Source organism: Acanthopagrus latus, chromosome 18 (genome assembly GCF_904848185.1).
Source record: "Acanthopagrus latus isolate v.2019 chromosome 18, fAcaLat1.1, whole genome shotgun sequence".
NCBI classification, from domain to species: Eukaryota; Metazoa; Chordata; class Actinopteri; order Spariformes; family Sparidae; genus Acanthopagrus; species Acanthopagrus latus.
In genome coordinates this window covers 24,139,727-24,160,478 of record NC_051056.1, presented here as the reverse complement: position 1 = coordinate 24,160,478, position 20,752 = coordinate 24,139,727, and the positions used below count along the sequence as shown (strand labels likewise).

Genomic DNA, 20,752 nt, shown 5'->3' with positions numbered 1-20,752 from the left:
GAAAAGCCCAAGCGTGTAATCTTGTTGGTTTCGTACACATGTGTTGATGTCATCATTGTGAACATAGAATATTTCCCCCATGATTCTTGAGCGAGGCTTCAGGAGTGCAGTTTTCAACTTACTGTGTGTGTTTTGACCCAATCCCACACACAAGCGGGACTTAATGATACAATAATTCAGAAGCAGTGCTGCTATGCTGGTAGTAATACTAAAAAAAAAAGGGGGAAAAAAGGACGAGAGATAGAGACTGATGTAAAGTAATGCGCGGTGATTCAAAGACATCCTCTGTGGAGTGGCAGGTCTAGTGATACCCAGGAGAAAAAGGATTTTCTTCTGCTGCACCTGCCTCCATTGTGAGATTATTTACAGATGCTTGCTGTGACACAGAGCCTGAGGTTGCCAATCACTCACACAAGAAAGCTGTTAAGTCTGCAGCTGAACTAGAGATGACCGTGGAGGTGACCAGTGACCAGTAGGAGGGACAGGGTTGCCGCTGTAAGTTGGATTTTGGCTGCATTGGTCTGATGAAAAACACGGATTAGACTCTAATAAGCGGAGGAGGATCGAGGGGCCGGCGTCGCCAGGTTGCAGGCTCTGACTTCCTGACCTTTCTTTATTGAGAAAAAAGACGGATGCAACGTTTTCACTGCGCTTTGATTTGTGAAGCAGAACCTTTTCACCCAAGTGCGGGCAGCAGGGAGGTTTTTTTTTTTTTTTATGTCGCGGCCCCTTTAAGAGCAGCTAGTGAAGCGCTCAGTCCTGTTGGTGCTGCTGCTGCTGATGGCAGTGCTGCCAGTTGATTGGCTGTGGCTGTCAGGGCTGAGGTGCTGGAGGGATGCTGCTACGTATCACCCCCCTCCTCTCTCCCTGCCTCTCTCTCTCTCTCTCTCCCTCTCTATCTCTCTCGCTCTCCATCTCCCTCTTGCTTGCTCGCATCCCTCTGAATAATCCACATCTAGGGCAAGCTGACTGAGAGGCGATCCAGCGCTCAGCTCCTCTCTGCAGGCTGAGAAAAGAGACAGAGAGAGAAAGACAACGATTATCAACGCAGGAGGAAAACCGTGAGCTTTTGACAGAGCGGGAAGATACCAAGAACTGACAGAGGAAGATTTTCATCTGCGGATATCATTTATTTATACATATTGTTTATATATCTATATATATATTTGTACACACGCATATAGATATTTATATATATATACATTTATCCCTGTACATATCTGTATTTGTGCTTGTCTGTTTATATTAATATTTTTATATGTATTTGTGTGTGTAAATATATATGATATATAAACAAAAGAATATATATATATCTATGAATTTATATGCGCATCACTGTGAACCGAGAGAAGCAAGAGGAAATTTCTATCATCGGGGCTGGTCTCTGATTGTGTGGTCGTATACAATATTTTGAATATTTCCTTTGATCTTCTACGTCAAGAGGACAAAGACTACGTGCCCATTTTGTATTTTTTGTTTTGCTGTTGCTGCTTCCCGTCCCTCTCGATCGTTTTGTTTTTTCTACATCCGAGAGGAATAAAGCGACAGAGTGACAGGATTTGACGAAAAAGGGAAAATCTGTAGAAATTCCTGTGATTAGTGTTATTTCCGTCGGCATTAGCGCTCTGTGAGCCGATCACAGCGTGCTGTGTGAGATTTGAGGAGGCAGCAGAGACAGAGTGCCACGCCGCTCGGCTCAGCGTCAGCCCCAGCCAGCACAGCCAGCATGCACAAACATCACCACTGTTGCAAGTGCCCAGAATGTTATGAGGTGACCCGTATGGCTGCCCTGCGTAGGATGGATGCCCCGTCATATGGAGGAGACTGGCAGGCCGAGCCCTATGGATACCCACCCGGGTACGGGGGAGGCCAGACCTTACCCCCTCCAGCCTCAGGGGGAGGTGGAGGCATGGGAGGAGGAGGGGGCACTTTGGGGAGAAGTAAGGGCAAGATTATGTCTGGTGGAGGCCCTGGAGGCCCCAACCCAAAGGGCCAATCCAAGGGTGGCCCCAAAGTAAACGGCAACAACTCCAGTGGACAAGCAGGATGGTGGCCCGAGTGCACCTGTACCAACCGGGAGTGGTATGATCAGGTAACTCATCTTCTTCACTCTCTTAGATAGCTCAGGCCTGTGGGGCCTGGCAGGGGAGACCGGGATCAGATGAGCAGTTTGCTGTAGTAAAACAGAAACCATCATGTATCAGCTGTGGCTGACGAGAATTCATATTTAGTATTCATCTCAAGTCCTCCGTTTCCCATTTGTCGACTGTGCTTCCTCTATTGGAAGGAGAACAGAACAGGACTGATCCGGTTTCACTGCACACACATGGAGATGATCTGCATGTTTGGATTTGATGCAGATGACTAATGCTTATAGATTTAACACACCTAGTGTATGTCGTCAAAGGCTCACACCGATGCAGTTACCACAGGCCAGAAAATGGTGCACTTCCATTCATTGAAGCAGCCCTGAGAGGCAGTTTGCAATTATTTTAAGTTCTCTCTCAAGCCGGTAACATCACACGTTGAGTTTGTGAGAAATTACGTGTAAGAAATGGATTTCTCAGGGATCAACCAATTGTAGGATTGTGTCTCATTAGCTCAGGGTAAAGGAAGAGATGATGAAATCGATCTCCGATACCAGCTCCATTCTTATTTGGCGTCCGGATTCTAGCAAGCCATTTTCTTTGTTTCAAAAGAATCGCTAAATAACGAATGTGTTGTCATAAAAATAGAGGATCAGCAGTAATCTGTGTCCAAACACTGCCTGTCATACATGCTGCACAGTGTGAATGAAACCGCCTCTTTGCGTACGCTCCATTTTGATTCTATTATCTGCCTTTATTTACTTGTATGTATAAATCACAGTTGATAAAAGGTCAGAACCGCTTCCGAAGCACAGACTTTAATTAACCAAGGTGCATGTATGTGAGCATGAGAGTGAGCTCGGGTGGGGGAAGGGTAGCTCGGCGAGCATGAGATTCAAGGAATGTTTCTCACTGTGCATGAGTATGTGTCTATGTAGTCTCGTATTTGCGGCAAGTGGGAGCCGCTGCATTTGTTTGTAGTTCCTCCGTTTATGTGTGTTCGCGTCTTTTTGAGCAAGAAATGTGAGGCAGCATCAAGAGGGAAGGTGAGAGGATGCACGGGGGTAAAATGGAGGCTGAAATTTCAGAGGCAGAGTGGAAGAAATCCCCCTGAGCTGAGCCCACATATGAGCCGCAACCTGGATGATATTAGCAGATTACTTAAGCCGAGGAGAGGTTTTCAGAGAATGACACTTTTCTCGTTCGGTTTGTGTTGCATAAAAATCTTTTTCTTATCAGCCGTATCCAGACCAATCAGGCTTATTTCACACATTTGAAAGCTCACAGCAGATTATGTAAGCATTTATTGCTTACATGGAGATTTTATTCTCCGTCAGTGTTACCACCTAATTTTTCCGCTGCTCCTCTCCGGCACGTTTTATTATATAGTCAACTGACAATATAACAAAATGAGTATTTACGTGATAAAACGTGTTCAGACATCGTGACTGATGTAGAGATCTTAACAGTCTCTTGTCTTAACAGCCCTGTTAATTGGATAAAACACTCAAGAATCGTATCTTGTCCTGTCCTTTCGAAGGATTCTTGCTTCCTGGCTGTATCACGCGAATATGCATCACACAAACTCTTTAGAGAAATGTTCCAACCTGGCATTCATGGCTTTAGTCCAGGAGTATCTACATTGGAGTAGAAAGAGCTGGAGTTACAAACAAGCCTTGGATCATGAGGGGGGGAGAAGAGGCAGCAGTCAGTGGGGTGAAAATGCAAAGGTTGAAAAAGAGAGAAATAAGCCAATAAAGGCAGGCAGTGGGCCTGGAGAGGGGGAGGGGGTTATGTAAGAGGAGGCAGTTGGTGGTGCTGTCAGAGAGAGAACGCAAGCGAGGCCCTGACACTGTGGACAAGCATCTGTCCCTCCATCTCTTAAAACAGGCGTGTAAATGGCCAGTGTGAGCTCCCCCTCGCCTGTAAACGGGCTCTACAACACTGCATGGATAGAGATGGAGATGGGGATGGAGAAGCACACCCACCACCACCACCACCACCGACGCCGTCACCCCCACCCACCCAGCTCTCCTCAGTCACCGTTGCTCATCCTTGGGTGAGAAATGTGAATGCTACCCCTCCCCCACTACCTATACAGAGCTGGGGAGCAGGGCAGTAATCACACACACGCCCAACCCCACACACGCGCGTCTATTATCTTATAGCTTTCGTAACGACTCGTGTTCTTGGATGCGATGAGGAGCAATAACCTTGCACAGTCATTCAGAATGATCTGAGTTGCCGCTTTATAGCTGGATCATTGACATTTTTAAATGGCTTCTGTAGCCGTGAATGTTTCATGTATGTGCGAGGAAATCATTAAACGCCACGAGACATAATGATGCCATATTAATTTTTTTTTTGTTTCCTCTGTCATCTATTTAGTAAACGATCGTGCTGCTTTTGTCAAGAGCTTGCTCGGATAATTGTGGATGACTCCAGTTGGGATTATGAGAACATTCTTTAAAACAAGAGCTTTTTGAATTTAAATCTGAGGAAAGTGGAGACCTCAGTCTGCAGGGAGCTCCAGTCAGAAAGCTCCCTCTTTCCCCCTCGCGGGCTCCAATCTGTCTTTGTGTGTTCTCCAGCTCTGTGGCTATGATTGGCTTTAAATATTAATTGGATTTTACTTTATTTATTAGCATCAAGATTTGGTCCAAAATGCTTTGCCAGACCCATTGTTTATAACAGGTCTCTGTAGTCGCGGTGGTGTTTTAAATGAATGCACAGGCACGGTGGGCGTTCCATGTCGAACACTCCCAAAGGTGATTACGACTTGAAAGCCTTCAGGCCTCGATCAGAAGTGTTTGTGCCTGCGTGTGTGTGGGTGGGTGTGGGTGTGTGTGTCTCTTACAGTCACATTGATCTATTGGTATCATTGGTTTGTACATCTGTCTGACGAGAATTTCATTCATTCGCCACTCCTGTAACAGCGACCCAGAGAGCATTAACCGATGGGATTTACATGTGCTCCATGTCCAAATGTCTTGAGCTGGATCCCCTACTGTGATCTTGAAAGGCTCCATCTAAAACCTGGAATATTCTCATCAGATCAAGGGAGATTTATCTATGAGCTTGTCTTGGAATAAGACGGCAAGAGATATGTGACCTGAATGAAAGTGCGCTTCAGCATGTCCATACATTATCTTTTCATCTAGGGTGAATGATAAGGGCCGAGACGGATGGCAGTTCCTGTCAAACGCTCAGCTCGATGTGACAGATAATTACTCCACGATTGTGTTTTTTTTAGAGTCAGATCCCCAATTTCGGGTAGCTTTTACGATGATGAGTGCAGCCGGAACAGGGAAGCGAACGTTAGATAGAATAAAATACCCATAAACCCCACTGTTACAGGTGAGAGCTGCCTTCACAGGAAAATTAAAAATGGGGAAAAAGGCTATAAGATGAACAGAAGTGGATGTTAAGGATGATGTAGTAAATATGATCCAGTGAGATTTTTCTGAAAAAATACAAAGCATTCCTGCGTCTTCCCTGACTCAACTCATGAAAGGAGGACTCCTCATGGGGCCAGGCAACCTTGACCTCGAGGACATCATGAAGGCAGGGCTTTGTAGTGAGCTTGTTATTAATAGACCCACAGCGTTTTGTTTGTAACCTGTATGATTTTGGCTGTAGAGTCACAGGTGGTGGTGTGATGTTGGCTGCCATTTGATCGTATTTCTGTCCCGTCAGAAGTGTCGGGATGATGACTCTTGTTCTTGGCAGATTAGGACGACATCACAGGTATGGGATGGTCAGGAGGCCTCATTCCCCCCCCCCTTAGTGTTTAGCTTCTTTCGTTGAGCTGTTGTATCTGTTGGTGTTACAAGTTTCCATTCTGGCCCTTTGGTATCCAAGACTTCAAGTTTTCTGTACTGTTGTGCTGTATTTTTTGCATATATGTATAATTCATTGTGCTCTATTTTTATTTGATTACCAATTTGATCATATATTTATTGGTTTGATTGGTTGTGGTATGGGATGTAATCTTAGCATTAAGTGAAAATTGTGCACAATTAAATGAAACTAATTGGAACGTCCCTTTGTGACAAAAAACATAAAGTCATGCATTACTTTTTTCACCCCAAACATTATTGACAACACGTAAATTAGTTTGGCAAGGGGTTGTGTAAGAAGCCACTTTATATTCAGTCAAAGAGAAATAAGTCATGAGAGGAGGAAGAAAAGAGATAGATATGCAACAGTGGATAATTCTGTGTTTCAGGTATTGTTTGGGTCTTTGCTGCTTTACTATTTTTAACCTTGACAAGAGAAACATAAAAAAAGGTAATGTTCGGTTTTCTATTGGTCAGTTTCGTTTTATACATATGGAATCTGCCAATAATTATAAGCAGTTAGATTCAAAAGCTAATTTTGTTTTTATTATTTTCAAAATAAATTGGAACATCACCACCATTAAGCATGAAAATTTGACTGAGTTGATTGCATTTCAAAAAGAAATATGTCTTAAATACAACTGAAAGAGGAGTTGTTACTTTATTGTATAGGCTCACCCCATATGTGATGTCATAACACCTCTGACATCACTTTTAAGCCTCAGCATCACGCTGACATCAGATCACATTTCATCTTCTCCATCATGCCAACCCACCCTCTCTCCCGCACTCACCCCAACAAGCATTTTTTAAATTCAGTGGGAGGCCAAAACAAGCAGAAACAGTGTAATTTACTCTTTGAGATCTGTCTGCTCTGGAGTTCACAGTCTATATTCAAACCAAACAATGTGAAATGTTTTGAAACATGTTACAGACAAGCACTCCAAATTTCCTTGGTTTGGATTCTGGTATCTGTCTCGAACTTGCATAATGTTTGCTTTAACCACTGGTGAGGTGTAGAGGTTTAGAGAGTTCCAGCACAGAGTAAACCGTGTGATGGGAAGGCAGTAAGTAGCAAAGGAACCAACAGGAGATGGAAAAAGATCTGATGCTGGCATCTTCAAATGTGATTTGTCATAAAACATGGACTCAACAAACACCCTAATTTGTGAATTTTTAAATTAAAAATCTTAGCTTTAAAACATGCCTCCATGCTTCAATATGCTCTGAAATATGATTGATTTCAGTCATTTTTTCAAACTGTGCACAGCAATTTTGAAAATACAGTACCACAGTGAGCGCTGATGGTAACAACGTGAACAGCTCTACAGGAGTTTTATGAACTCCTGTCAGATTTAGAGCAGCTACGGTTGTACAAGTACATGTAGGTGGATTTTTTTTAACCTTTACTCTTGTGTGACCTTGCAAAGAAACCATTCAGGCAATCAGATCCAGTTCAGCGTAGTTTCTCCTTAATGAGCTTAAACCTTTTTCAGAAGCATGCTGAAGAGCTGCCAGGCTTTGTATAGCAAACCCATAATATCAGACTATACAGTTTAACTGCAAAGGTCTTTTTATATCTGGTACAGATTTATAAATTCATCAGGCCACAGTCGCTCTTGTCTGTGTTTTTGCCATACAGTATGTTAAGATAAAGCAAATCGACAAAAAAAAATTTGAAAATTGAATTGTAGTTTGTAGTTCCCAGTATGTTTAAATTAATATGGGAAATAAAAGGACATTTGTTGCAGAAACTCTCAATAACTAATAACTACAATTTTTACAGGTCTATTACTGCTTATGTGACAAAAGTAGTATAAAGACGTTTGTGGGAAGCTGCATGTAATCTGATAAACTGCTTCCAGTGTTGTCACTCAGTGGCCTAGTTGCATTATGGGTAATAAAGGCTTTATCTTTAATTGTTAAACACAGTTTAATGTGTAACAATTGTGTGGAGTTACAGTTTAATGCCTTGGGATTTGTACTTTTGCAATCAAAATGAAAATGATTTCTGAAAAATTTATTTCAGCTTTTTAAGGGTCTACAAAAATTAAATTAGGATTAGAATGCCAATATTTCTTTTTACCGATCTCATACAAATTCAGAGCACAGGATTTGATTTCAGTTGTCTGCTAGCGAAAACCTCCTACATCATATTTTCTCTCCTGCGCTTGCTTGTCTGTCTCCCACACACACAACACACACACACACACACACCCATAAAAGCACACACACTCATGCCCGACACAGACCTTTACCCAAAAACAAAGTGTTCCCTACCCATGAAAATTCGAGGGTAAAGAGAGGATGGTGAATCATGGGAAATGCGCTACGAAACAAGGGAGACATGGTGCACTGCAATATTTATGTGCACTTTGACAAAAGTTTGCTTTTTATACCCTGTAAGAGGGGGCAGGGACGGAGCGGCTGAGGAAAAGGCCAGTCAGAAGCTGACGTGAGCAAACAGGGGAGACTTTGACAGCCGAGCCACCATTAAGGGAGCTGAGGAGCTCGATCTGTGATGCGGAGCTGCTGTAGATGTGACCCAGGACTGGAGCTGCTGTGATGAAGCCCACCTCCTACACGTCTCCTAAAAGCCTCCACTCAGTGGCTCCATTGTTCTTCACCTTTGCATCACGTTCACAGACTGAACCTCACTGTTTCAACACGGAGGTTCTCTGTGAAATGCAGGACTCGCAGGAACATATTGTGTCCTCTGCCAATGCAGATTGAAGGGTTTACTCAGTACTGCATTTTGGCTGCAGCCTTGTGATGTACATGCAGGCTTTTGTACAGGTTTGTTCAGGTACAGTCGCCTGAAGCTGCAGATCGTGTGCGTGGAGGTGTGTGTCCTGCTGGAAGCCGAGGCTGCCGTGCCCCTGTGATCCATATGGTCATTGTCAGAGGCCCTGCCAGGGCTCAGCCCTATATCAGCTCGCCTGTTTCCCTCACTGGCTCTCGCTGGCAGCCAGGGGAGGAGAGGAGAGAAGAAAGGAGAAAGGGAGGGGATCACTGTTTGTTTGTTTGCTTGCCTGCTTTTGTTTTATTTAGGGGTTTTTGCTGATCACAGTAGCGACTGGCCTAGAAATGTGACTGTGCTGTGCGGGGCAGAGTGGACTCCTGATTCAGCGATGGAAGCGTCAGATTTTCTGTGTGAGAGAGAGTAGCGAGGGACACACAGGGCCTTTGATGGAATGAGATGTTAAATGCTGCGCCACTGTAGCTGTCAATTAAAAGAATCAGACGTTAGTGTTTGATAAGGCTGTACGTACGGATAAAAAGACATTTTTTTTTCCCCCTGCTCTGCTGGACTCGTTGTAGCAATAATGTGCTAGCATTCTCAGCAAGGTGCACCAGCTCCATCACCCACATGCTGCCATGTAATATGTGTATATCCAATCAATATCAGAGAAGTGCTCGTCCCTAAGCCTTCTGACTCCTCTTCATTTTTGTGGGGGTGCGTGGGTGCTTTCAACAGCGCTTGTGCTTTTATTGCTTTTATTCAACCATCATATCAGCTGTTATTTTGGTAACACTTTACAATAAGGTACACAGTAGTAGTTACAGCGTTAAAGAAATAGGAGCTCGCCACTGAATAACGAATACAAAAGGTTTCAAATAATTCATAATGAATGGTTATATGGTTGGTAATCATAGGTTACTTGAGAGCACACTGCCATCTCATGTAAAGAGGCAAATATTTGTGATTCTGCATGCGGACAAACATACTGTACTGTAATGTAAATTCTTAAATGGTGCACAGAGCGGCAGGTCTTATTTAAAGCAATCTAAGTCTTCCCTGTTTCATTCGTATGTCTATTAGTATGTATTAGGATTCATCAGAACCCTTCCTGTTTACATGTTGTCTGGATAAATTCAACATTATGTGTATTTCCACAGCCGCGCCTCCTCTCAAACAGAGACGTTGTTTTCATTCACACTCATTTTTTTCCAGTCGCTTCCATTTCACTGTTTATAAAAGTGCTTTTTAAGATCTCTGTCAATGAATCCAAACACTTCCTGCTCAGATGCTTCACATTAAGAGCCTTTTCCTGTGGCTGAAAGGGCGTAATCTGTCTCATTCTAGGTGGGCTTTTAATTTGAAACATCTGCAGGAAGCGGTTTTTGTTTCATTTATAGCGACTTAACGCGGCCTGGTGAAATATGACGTAGCAGAAATGATTGGAATAAATGAATAAATGAAACGTCAGAGCAGACGGGTGGTAAACTGATGCTGTGCAGATGGAATCTGGAAATATAGATTATGCAGATTTTACAGAGTAATTCACCCCTCCTCAGTGTTTCTTTAATCGCACCTATTACTTCCTTCGATATCGGCTTTTATTTGACAATTAAAGAGGCAGTTGGAGCACATTTAGGTGAATTCGTTCTCACCTACATGTCATATTGATAGATGATACAGCCACACAAGATTCCAGCTAGTTAACTGGTGATATGCATAGAAGACGTTATAATACATCACAGTTCCTTTTAGCTGCTTCAGTTTGACAGAAATGTCAAAAGGGCCAAATGAATTGGTTATCACATGACATTTTTTGATATTACCCACAAGTTTCATTACTAACACTGCTGACATTGCCTTGAGGAATCAAAAATATTTCTCTACAAATTCTTAAAAGGTTGGAAGATTCAAGCAGCCACACAAGAAGGTTGTCTAAACTTAAACCAGCAAAAGTATTTTCAAAATCAGGAACGATCGTCTCAAAGTTTGAGCTCAAAGCTGACGAGGCATTTGATGACTCGGATACATTTCTCTTTGCCAAAATGTTCTCGTTGACTTTCTCCTCGCTCACACAAAGGTAACACTTCTGCTCTAAATGAGTGTTATACAGCACAATGCTAAATCTACTTGTGTACATTACTATAAAGATAACTAATTATTAACTAACATTAATTAGCTGTTTCACACACTGTGCATTACTCTGCTCCGCTCTCTCTTAGCCTGCATGTGTACGTGACAGAGAAGAGCCTCCACACATTTCTGGCGATCACAGTCTCATTTTTGAACACACAGGTAGATCAAATCCTGCCGTACATCAAAATCTACGAGCAATCTTTTGAGCTCCAATTAGCGAACCGTGTTCACATTCTTTGGGGTAAATCATCACAGAGAAAAACAGAATATTTGTTGTTCTTTCATCCATTTTCTGGGAACATGTGCGTTTGTGTGTGTGGTTGTGGAGGACATTTGGCGAAGCAGTGCATTTCTTACCATGTGTAGCTGCTCTGAGTGCCATCTCTGTCTAATGCATTATCCAAGCAGCCCTTCAGCCATTTGGTCTGGCCTCTCATTTTGTGTATGTGTGTGTATGCATGTTTGTGTGTGTGTGTGTTTGTGCGTGTGTGAGTAGTTTTTTTTTTTTTTCTCGGTGTTCTTCATTTCTATCATCCCCCTCCTGTCTTCCACTGCCCTTCTCCTCCTCCGCTCTTTCTTTTTTCATACATAGTACGAATCAAAGGCTTTATTTTCAGGTGTGGAGCTGTATTCAGAGAGGATGCTGCAGCAGCAAACAACCCAACCGACCTGTGCTTCAGTATGATTAGTGTAGTTTAATATGTTATGCACATGCAGTGCTCCACAGGAGAACCACATCTCGGTCGTATTGTTTAAAACTGACTGAAGAATAGTGTCGTAATAGGATCGTGTCGGTGGAAGGATCTCTGGCAACTAATTTCATATATTTATGATGGGGAGATTTATCAAATGCCAAATTCTTACATAATTTTTATCCTAGCAACATCTCTTATGACATTGATCTGCAGTCCACATATAGCTCAGTCCTCTACTCTAACCTAAATGTAGTGTTTTTTGCCATCTGGATAGTGTTTTCAAAGTTTTGACAGTCACCTGGTTAGGATTAACATTATATTGATCTGTGGAGGTCGTTGGAATTTAGCTTAAAATATAGTGTTTTTACAGTTGATCTTGAAGTTTTTGAAACATGCTATATGTGAGAATTCTGCATTAAAATAAAATAACGACAAGGCGTTTATTTTACATTCTCCCAAATATTTCTAACAGGTAACCCACAGTTTCATTTGGTCGCTGGACAATGATATACTTATTGTTAACAATACAATAAACCTTGCCTCGCCTGTGAACATTTGCAAGCAACAGCACACATCAAGGGTGTGTGTGTGTCTGTGTGTTTAAATCCAGATCATCTTTCTCTAAATTCAGCACTCGCCAGAAACTACGGTTCTCTGTTCCCCCCCCCCGCGCATTACGTCCATGACGTGGACTGAATTTCCCCTCCAGCTCCAGTCGGCGGTCAACGTTACACTACATAAACGTACAAAAAGGGAGGTCAGCTCTGCGGATCACTGCTGCAGTCAGGCTGATAAACAGGAGTGAAGATAAATTCACTTTTTAATCCCTGAAGTTAGAGAATGTAATCTCCAATCCCGATGAGAACAGAATTTGACCCTCTTGGCCCATGACAAAGTATTACCCATAAAAATAATGGTCAAGATACACCAAACTAAAGTTAAGAACCAGGTTATAATAATGTCATTTTGTCATGCATACATTTTTCATTTGGTCCTGGGTCAGAATGAATTATTTTAATATTCCTGATGAATTTGGATTTAGGACTGCATTCACTGTGATATGTTTTAAGCTATGCTTAAGAAAAACCTCAGCTTTAGCCATAGATGACAGTGATTTAAATACTTTTAATCCCTTTTAAGATAATGTTTTTTGTTAGCGCAAAATCTTTACCCCAAATTTTGGGGGAAAAAATTAAGCTATTTTGAGATGACATCATTTCTACAACATGATTGTCATCCTCCACTTGGATCTATAAGGGGCATTATATGTTTATCGCTTCATGGTATGTGAACAGTATAGACAGTCAGTATAGTGTGACACCATATGTTCGTCTCATGTGGACTTCCTGTCACCCCGCCCCCACCACTGAGCTGACAAGACAAGAGACTGCTAACATTTTCCAGACATATGCCTGTTGTATGTGCACAGAAGCACATACAGCAGATGACCCTGCGTTTGTTATCAGTCATTACTTTCTATTAGTGAAAATCGACTCCTTCTGCCCTCCGAGTTTGGAAAAAAACAGAAGCACGCGTCTCAATCTCAGAGACAGAGCGATAAATAGAGACCATGCCCTCATCATGTTACGGATATAAGCAATACAAGCAATCCCAGCTCAATATCGTACATCTTATTACACTGTTGAGTACATCTTTGCCTTGAAATTGCTTTTATAGATTTATTACTTTTTGTGGCCCTCTGTGTGTCTGTGCATTTTTGTTGATATTTCTTCACAATGTCACACAACATTTCTGAATATACGCCAAATCCCAAATTCGTACTCATATCAGTGCCTTTACTCCTTTTTATGTGGAGATGATAATTCTAAATGCAGCATTAAGTGTAGAGTGACGTCACCTGCAGCTTTCTGGATAGTTTGTTGCCATCTCGCTTTGAAAACCAGTAATTCTCAAAATCACCAGCAGGACATGTTTCAGAACTTTTTTTTCCCAATCAATACAATCAATTAATACAAGTGGAGTTGTCTTAGATCATTCTGCAGCCATTAGAAGAACCTCTACACTGTTTTTACACTAGACTTAATGAATTTTGTGATGTACGATATGGTTTTTTAGGGTTTGTCATCATGGTTTTTTGTTAGCAATCAAGTCGAACGTTAAAAGCCAATTCAAAAAATTTAGAATATCCAGTGACTGAATGTCACAAGTACAATCGAGTATTTCAATTTCAAGCCACTTCAAACTCCACTTCACCACATTTTTCGGGGCTGATATTGTACTTTTTACTCCACAACATGTATTTAAAGCCTGAAGTGACTAGTTACTTTGCAGACAGAGAGGCGGCTGTATCAGCATTAAAGCAGCACATTTCTGAATTTATTTATTTTTTTAAGCAAACACACCACTTGACCTCATGTTGCCACACCCATTGTTTTGTTCTCCAAATTCACATGCAATTGTTTTTGTTCTTTCAGCAGCCGCACTGAAGTTATTGGACAGAGTTAGCTGTCCTTCCAATGTAACATTTCACCTCAATAACTGTTTTTGAAGCAATAACTTCACTACCACTCATGTTCGAGCAGGAAGCTTCTTATGGCTAACTTTACCTCGTAGCCCAGAAACCTTCATTGTCCATTAGCTTCTGTTGATTTTCAAAACGATCCTGATTTACAAAACTGCCTTCTCTACATCCAGTTGTTCACAGAAAGCTCTGCTATCCATGGGTAACTATAACACTAAGCACAATAATGGCAGCACTCTATAACGGAAGTAAGATTACAAAATGACGTAATGCAGAAGTCCCCAGTTCAGGCAACGGATAAAGTCAATGAGATCGAATAATCAGTCAATTCCTAGAATCTAAAGTCTATTTCTGTTGAGTCTGCAGCTGAGCCGTATGTTCTCCACTCTGGACAGGTTTTCTGATTCTTTTTTACAGTCACAACTGTGTAAAAGATGAACACTCATCTCTGCAGTGCTGAGGGTCTCTCTAAATGTAGTCTGGCCAGATAAGATGCTGATTTATCATTGAATCGTTGAAAGTTAATGTATAGCAGGCAGCGGTCCAGCCTTTGAGTTGAGTCTTTTTCACAAATTATCTTTGTGTTTTGGTAAATCAGCGTTGGCGTGATCTTCCAGGCTTTCAGTAAAAGACTTTGTGAATACTGACTTTATGTCTGACTGACAGTGAAAGCTAATGCTATGAATAAATCCCACTCCATCGTTAAGATTATGATATCTATACAGAGAGCATCTCTGAATGATGTTTATGGTTGATATTAAACATTCTGAGATTTATGTATGAAGTAAACAACCTTTTGGATGCATAGATGCTAATCATATAAAGCAAAGGATCAACTAATCAATTTTCTGTCAACTACTATCAGATTCCAGCTTCTTAAATGTGAATATTTTATGGTTTCTTTGCACAACATCATGTTATCTGTAAATCTGTCGGACCTTCTAAATCTAAGACTGTATTATATTCTTTTTTACATTAAACAGGTTTCCCCCAATAGGTAATTTGGTAATTTGGTGCCCATTGGTACTCATGAGGCATTTGACAAACCTGCACTTCTTTATGCTCAGTGGTAGACGCTACTTCTTCTCTCCTACTTCAGTGAAAAAGAATTGCCCAAAAACTTAACATCGATGCTGTAAGCTACCATGATTTTTAGACTTCTGAATATTTTCTGTAATCACAATGAGACAGCGGTGAGAAAGGTCAACCGTTGCCATTCAACAACGACAGATAGCGTTGCCTCCGAGCTGGAGTCCCACAGGCTGAGACATGTGAGGGAGGAACAAAGCAGACATTTCTGTTTTAATGTGTGAGACAGCAGCTGGAAATAAATCACAACAGTATTACGAAACGCCAGCATCGGCTGGAAAGAACTTGCTTTAAAGCTGCAAGATACCTTTTTCCCACGTTTTGCTCTCCCAGGTGAAGCAGGGTGGTTGAGCAGGATAGTATCGGTAATGTAACAGTTAAAACTCAGTGTCATACAGTTTCGTTATGCATGAAAGCATTTTCACAGATACACACTTCAACCTTCACCAAGGAGGTTATTTTTTCTCCTGTCTCTGTTTGTCTGTTTGTTGGTTGGGTTTGTCAGCAGGATTACACAAAAACTACAGAAAAGATTTTCACGAAAGCTGGATGGAGGATTGGTCTTGGCCCAGAAAACACTATATTTTAAGTCTGCATGAAAGATTTCTGATGAAGGGACAGATTGGACGGTTGGACTTCTTTAGCATTTTAGAGATAGGATGTTTTTGACATTTGTGTTCTCCCAGGGAATAATGCATCGATCTTTTTATTTATTTATTATTACGTGGCTGGTATCGATGAGTGAGAACAATTTGATGTGGATCACAAATCTGGTTATGGGTGAAGTGATAACAGGGCGGTTAATTTTGATGTTGGGGCTTGGTGGAGGCGTGTGCTCCACTGTATGCCATTCTAACAAAGTGCTGTTGCTTTCTTGATCAAAGCTGATAGAAGGTTTGAGTTAGAAAAAGGTTGTTTGACAAAAAAAAATTGCAAATATTAACTTGTACCAGCTTAACACGTGTGATAATAAAACAACATTTGTTTGCTTTTTTGTTATTTTTGTGATGATGACTGTTTGAGATTTAATTGAAAAGAAATCCAAATGACTCATTTGTTTGTTTTTTTCCTTCGAAGTGCAAATATTCATTATATTTATCAGTCATGTAATGTATAAAAGTAGTAATTCTACTCCAATAAGGATAACCCATATTGATAACAAGTGTTAGTCACAGACCCAGTCATTTATGCTGCGGTTTAGAACATTGATTCTTTTGGGGATTCACTTAGCCAAAAAAGCCAGCATAAAGAAATTACAACATATTGATTTAGAAAGATAAAACAGATGCAAGCGGCAGATCTGCACATATGATCAGTTTAGCATTAGTAGTGAACAGCTTGAGGACACATTAAATACAAAAAAAATTGTCTAAATTCTATGTAATCCAGCTTTATGTTTTCTGGAAATGTTTAATTCAAATCAGCTGAACATGGACATTAATTGCTGGGGGCTGGTTTGGATACACAGCGCCATCTGATTGGTGTCACATCGATCGCCACACGGCCTTAAAATTCTCAGTCCTGTGTTCAGAATGTCGAGGAAAGCGGCAAACGCCGATCCCCTCCCCGAGTGTGAGCCAGTGAGTGTCTTTTCAGTTGTCAGTTCAGACTGTGATGATGCAAGAGAGGAGAGGATGCGAGGAGAAGGAGGAGGAGGAGGAGTGGGAGGGTTAGTAGAGGAGAAGAGCAGAGAGGGAGGGATGAGGAAGAGGTGAAGAAGAAGAGGTGTGGTGTAAAGAGAGAGGGATGAGAGGGGTAGAAGCCAGCGAGGAAGAGGAATGAAAAGGGAAGAAGATGAGGGGGAGGAGGGGGCAGATAGGAGCATGTGCTCAGACACAGCCCTGTGTGTTGCCATGGTGCAGGCTCAGTCGGAGCTGCACAGTAGCTTTGCTGCTCAGCTAGCTAATTATCCACAGACTGCAATGTTGATGCAGGCGGACGAAGCCTTCTGGATTTCCAAGAGCCCCCTTTTTTCTTTTTTTTTTTATAATTGCCGCGCTGACACACGAGCATGAGTCAAGAAACAATTAATCTCTTTATGTCTTTATGTGGGAAAAAACGCATCTAAGATGAGAAAGTGAAAAAATGCAATGCAGAAAATGTGCAGTAGGTATGTGGTGGCAGGGTTATTGAGCGTCGTAGTGGTGCCCCGCTGCGTCAGCCTTGCCACTTGTGTAATATAAAGAGCTCTTCCAGGCAAGAGCTTCATTGTCCGTAGACTGTCGCCGCTTACTGAGAGCCCGCAGATCCTGATCAGCCTGCTTATAAAACCCAATATGGGCCATTGTGGATTAATATTCACCATTAAAATTTCCAATTATGTAATCAGCCAAATCCAAGCCCTGCATATGCTCACTAGAATATCTCAGCAGCCAGGAATGAGCGAAGGGAGGGGAGGATGGGAGGAGGGGAGGGGGGGTCTGAACGAGAGGAATGATGCAACATCAGTCCGAGCACCTAGAATTCAAGAAAATTACAGTTCTTGTTGGAGCTTTGGGTGTTAAAGAAACAAGGTCAGCCTTTCTCACCGCTGCCATGTGTATATAGATAAATAAAAAAGGTAGCTGTTTGGTCTTTTAAAAGCTACTAAAGTGTAGAAGTAGAAATGAGGCACGTCTCCAAGTAGATACAAAGAACTTGCAGTAAAATTGAATTATCTTCTCTCTGTTTTTCTTATATCACATACATTTTTATATAACGACACACTCCTTGTTTTCAATAATGTGACAAAACATCACCTTATGTTTCCTTTTTCAATCCTGTGGCTCAGTTTGACTAAATGATCAGCGATGTTTGATTGTTAACAGTGCAGACAATCGTTGAAACTTAAATCCTATTTTAAGCACTTTGTTTTTAAAACCAATCCCAAAACAATAACAAACTTATATTGTCAAAGAGCTCCTTTGCAAACTTTACATTATTTAAAGTTTGAACACCCTTTGACCTTTTTTTGCAAAGGATGGTTCATAATATTTCATTACAAATTTTCAAAAAGTCATTTTGTTGTTTTATAAACCAATTTCAAGATATACTATGCTGTGAAAATTGGCGGTTTTAGTGTATATTTGCTTAATTATGGTATTGACTATGGTACTAATATTTTGAGCTGTTGTTCTGTTAGCGGGAGAAAGAGGTGATTAATACATGAAAACTGCCACAAATTACTACATAGAGCCCATTTTCAAGAGTCATTGCAACTGATGGTAATAATAATAATTGTGTAGTACCTTATATCATGAAATCATGATAATTTCTGAGATGGTTATCATACTGTGAAAACCTCATACCGTTGCACCCCTAGTTGGAGCTATTCACTTTCTTTTTTTGAGCTAAATGACATGTAAAGAATCCATCAGCAGAGAATCCACAAGCGACAGTTTTGACAATCGAATAATTGACTGAATTTTGATTGTGCAAAAAGGAGGAAATATTGTGATTTATTTCAGCTGGTTTTCTTTGTCTTCCATGATAATACAACTAAATTTGTTTGTTTTTTTGGAATTTGGATTTGGTTTTCAAATCCGTCTTCTGAGACTGAACAGTTTCATGACTAATTTTTGTCTTTTTTGTCTTTGATTGAAAATGGTGCCCTCATTCATTTGATGCTTAAGATTTATTATATTCATTGGCGAGAGTCCATTTTTCTGTCCAGCAGAACAGGTTTGTCATGTTTTAACAGCCAGCTGGTTTAAAAGGTTTTATCACAGCAGCCTCAGTTAGTGTCAAAAAAATCCTTAAAAGTTTGAGTGTTTTCAGATCAGCATTTGTGTCGTAGTGTCTCCAGTCCAATATGGCTGCCGCTCTAATCTCAGCCAAAAAGCGTTCTTTAGGGGACGCTGGTGTGTCGTGTCTGAACACAACCCGAGGTGTGCCGAGAAGAAGGGCAAATCTGGACCCTCAACGGGAGGCAGATTGATTTGGCAATCAGTAAAGTGCTACAAACGTTTAAAACAATGCCCTGTGTTTTTTTCTTTTTGTTTTTTTTTTCTTCTCCCTCTGCTGTTTGGCGCTAAATACATCAGCATATGGATAAATGTGCTCATGTATTCATAACTATCACAGGGAAACTCGAGGCACGGCTCATGTTTCTGTTGCCTTGCCCGTTGTCCTACTTACTGTAATTCCTTATCACTTGCAACACCTACACTTATTATGAGCCAAAACTCGGGCATGGGTAGTGAATGGAGATATGTGAACATGTGGGTGTTCCTGAGTGGAGCTTATAGAAAAGGAATGAAACCTCAACGATGATAGGAGTGACTCCGCTGTATGTGGACAAGCTGGAAGGAGTCGACGGATGGTCATTGGGCTTTATGTCGAACTTACTGCAGGATTTTTACAGTGGAGCTTTAAGTACTCATTGTTGTTTTATCGCTGTCTCATGATTCTGATTTGTGAACCAGCACCAGCTGAGGGGGCTGTAGTTTCCACTTATTCTAGCCACAAATATTACAGCCACATTTAAAAAGGGAAAAACAGAAAAAAAAAACAATAAAGTCCAATTGTGAGTGAAGGTTTGTGGCGTAAAAGGCCATAAAAGAAAAATAAAGAAACATTTCCCTCTCGTTTTTCTGCCGTGAATTGCATCAGATGGGTTTTAGAATCGTCATGGCTTTAGGGGAGAGTGTTTGTGACATCACTGGGTCCATGAAGCAGAATCACAGTCCAATGTTCCCAATTAAAAGAAACAAATAAGTCTAAAATTGGAAGGGTCTAATTGCAGCTCAGAAGATTGTGTTCTGGGGAAAATGAAGGTGGCAAAAGTGAATCAGAGCAAAGTGAAACACAGCAGAGAGCATTGAGAAAGTGCAGAGTGTTGTGGACCATCCGGTGTGTTTTCTGGTAGTAACTTGTTTCAGGTTGTTAATTTTAATGAGGCTCCCTTTAAGCTGCAGTTAGATGCTTTTCGGTGAATTCCTGTAGTCAATAAGTTTGGGATGTAAGGGGGGAGAGTTAAGACTAATGGAGGCAGAAAGAGGAAGTTAACATCATTTTGAATAGATAGTTTGCCATTTTTGGGAAATCCACTCATTGGCTTACTTGCAGAGAGTTAGATAAGAAGGTTGACACCATCCTCATGTGTTTCCAGTAGATGTGAAGCTGCAGCGAGGAGCGGGTTAGCTTATCTTAGCATAAAGACCTGAAACAGGGCGGAACATCTAGCCTGGCTGTGCCCATTAACGAAATTTACCAGCTTCTCTAAATGTCGCTTCTTATAATGTGTATCTATCCTCTCATCTAACTCTGAAGTGAATGAGATCGCTTTAATACATTGAGGTTGGCATTATGATTACAGGTTGGTGATGTGATATTTTAGGGCTCATGTGCACAAAACATCATTTTCTACCAGAAAAAGAGATAGCAGTGCGATTGGGAGCGCTGGGTTGAAGCCCTCTTGCGTTCAGGATAGACAGACATACCCAGAACAAACCTTTCCTCCATTTTCTTGGTTACCAAGGTGACGGATAACAAGTCCAACCCAACCTCTTAAACGATTGGTTGCCTGACAAAAAGAGGCAACGATAGCAACCAGAGCGCCTTTCTGAAAAGTGTTTTCAACAATGTTCAAACCCAGAGAGTTCTGTTATTTTATTCAAGGCAGTTTCATTGTTGCTTTAACCTCTGGGGAAATATCAGCTGACACGTCTTAGTTTGCAGAAGAAATGTAACTAAATGTAGATTGA

The 20,752-nt window shown here is 41.3% G+C and overlaps 1 protein-coding gene across 15 annotated transcripts in view; it reads left to right on the top strand.

Moving 5' to 3' along the window:
- Positions 1 to 20,752, top strand: part of dlg3 (discs, large homolog 3 (Drosophila)) — an 87,448-nt gene that overhangs the window by 23,792 nt on the left and 42,904 nt on the right. For 3 of the 15 annotated variants that reach the window (XM_037076603.1, XM_037076606.1, XM_037076602.1), the window contains exon 4: positions 960 to 2,092. The exons of 11 other annotated variants lie outside the window; for them this stretch is intronic. In XM_037076603.1, the coding sequence (XP_036932498.1) occupies positions 1,727 to 2,092 (366 nt within the window). In that variant the 5' untranslated portion in view covers positions 960 to 1,726. Of the gene's footprint in view, positions 1 to 959; positions 2,093 to 20,752 lie in introns of those variants that run through there. One more of the 15 variants, XM_037076611.1, reaches the window with a different exon arrangement.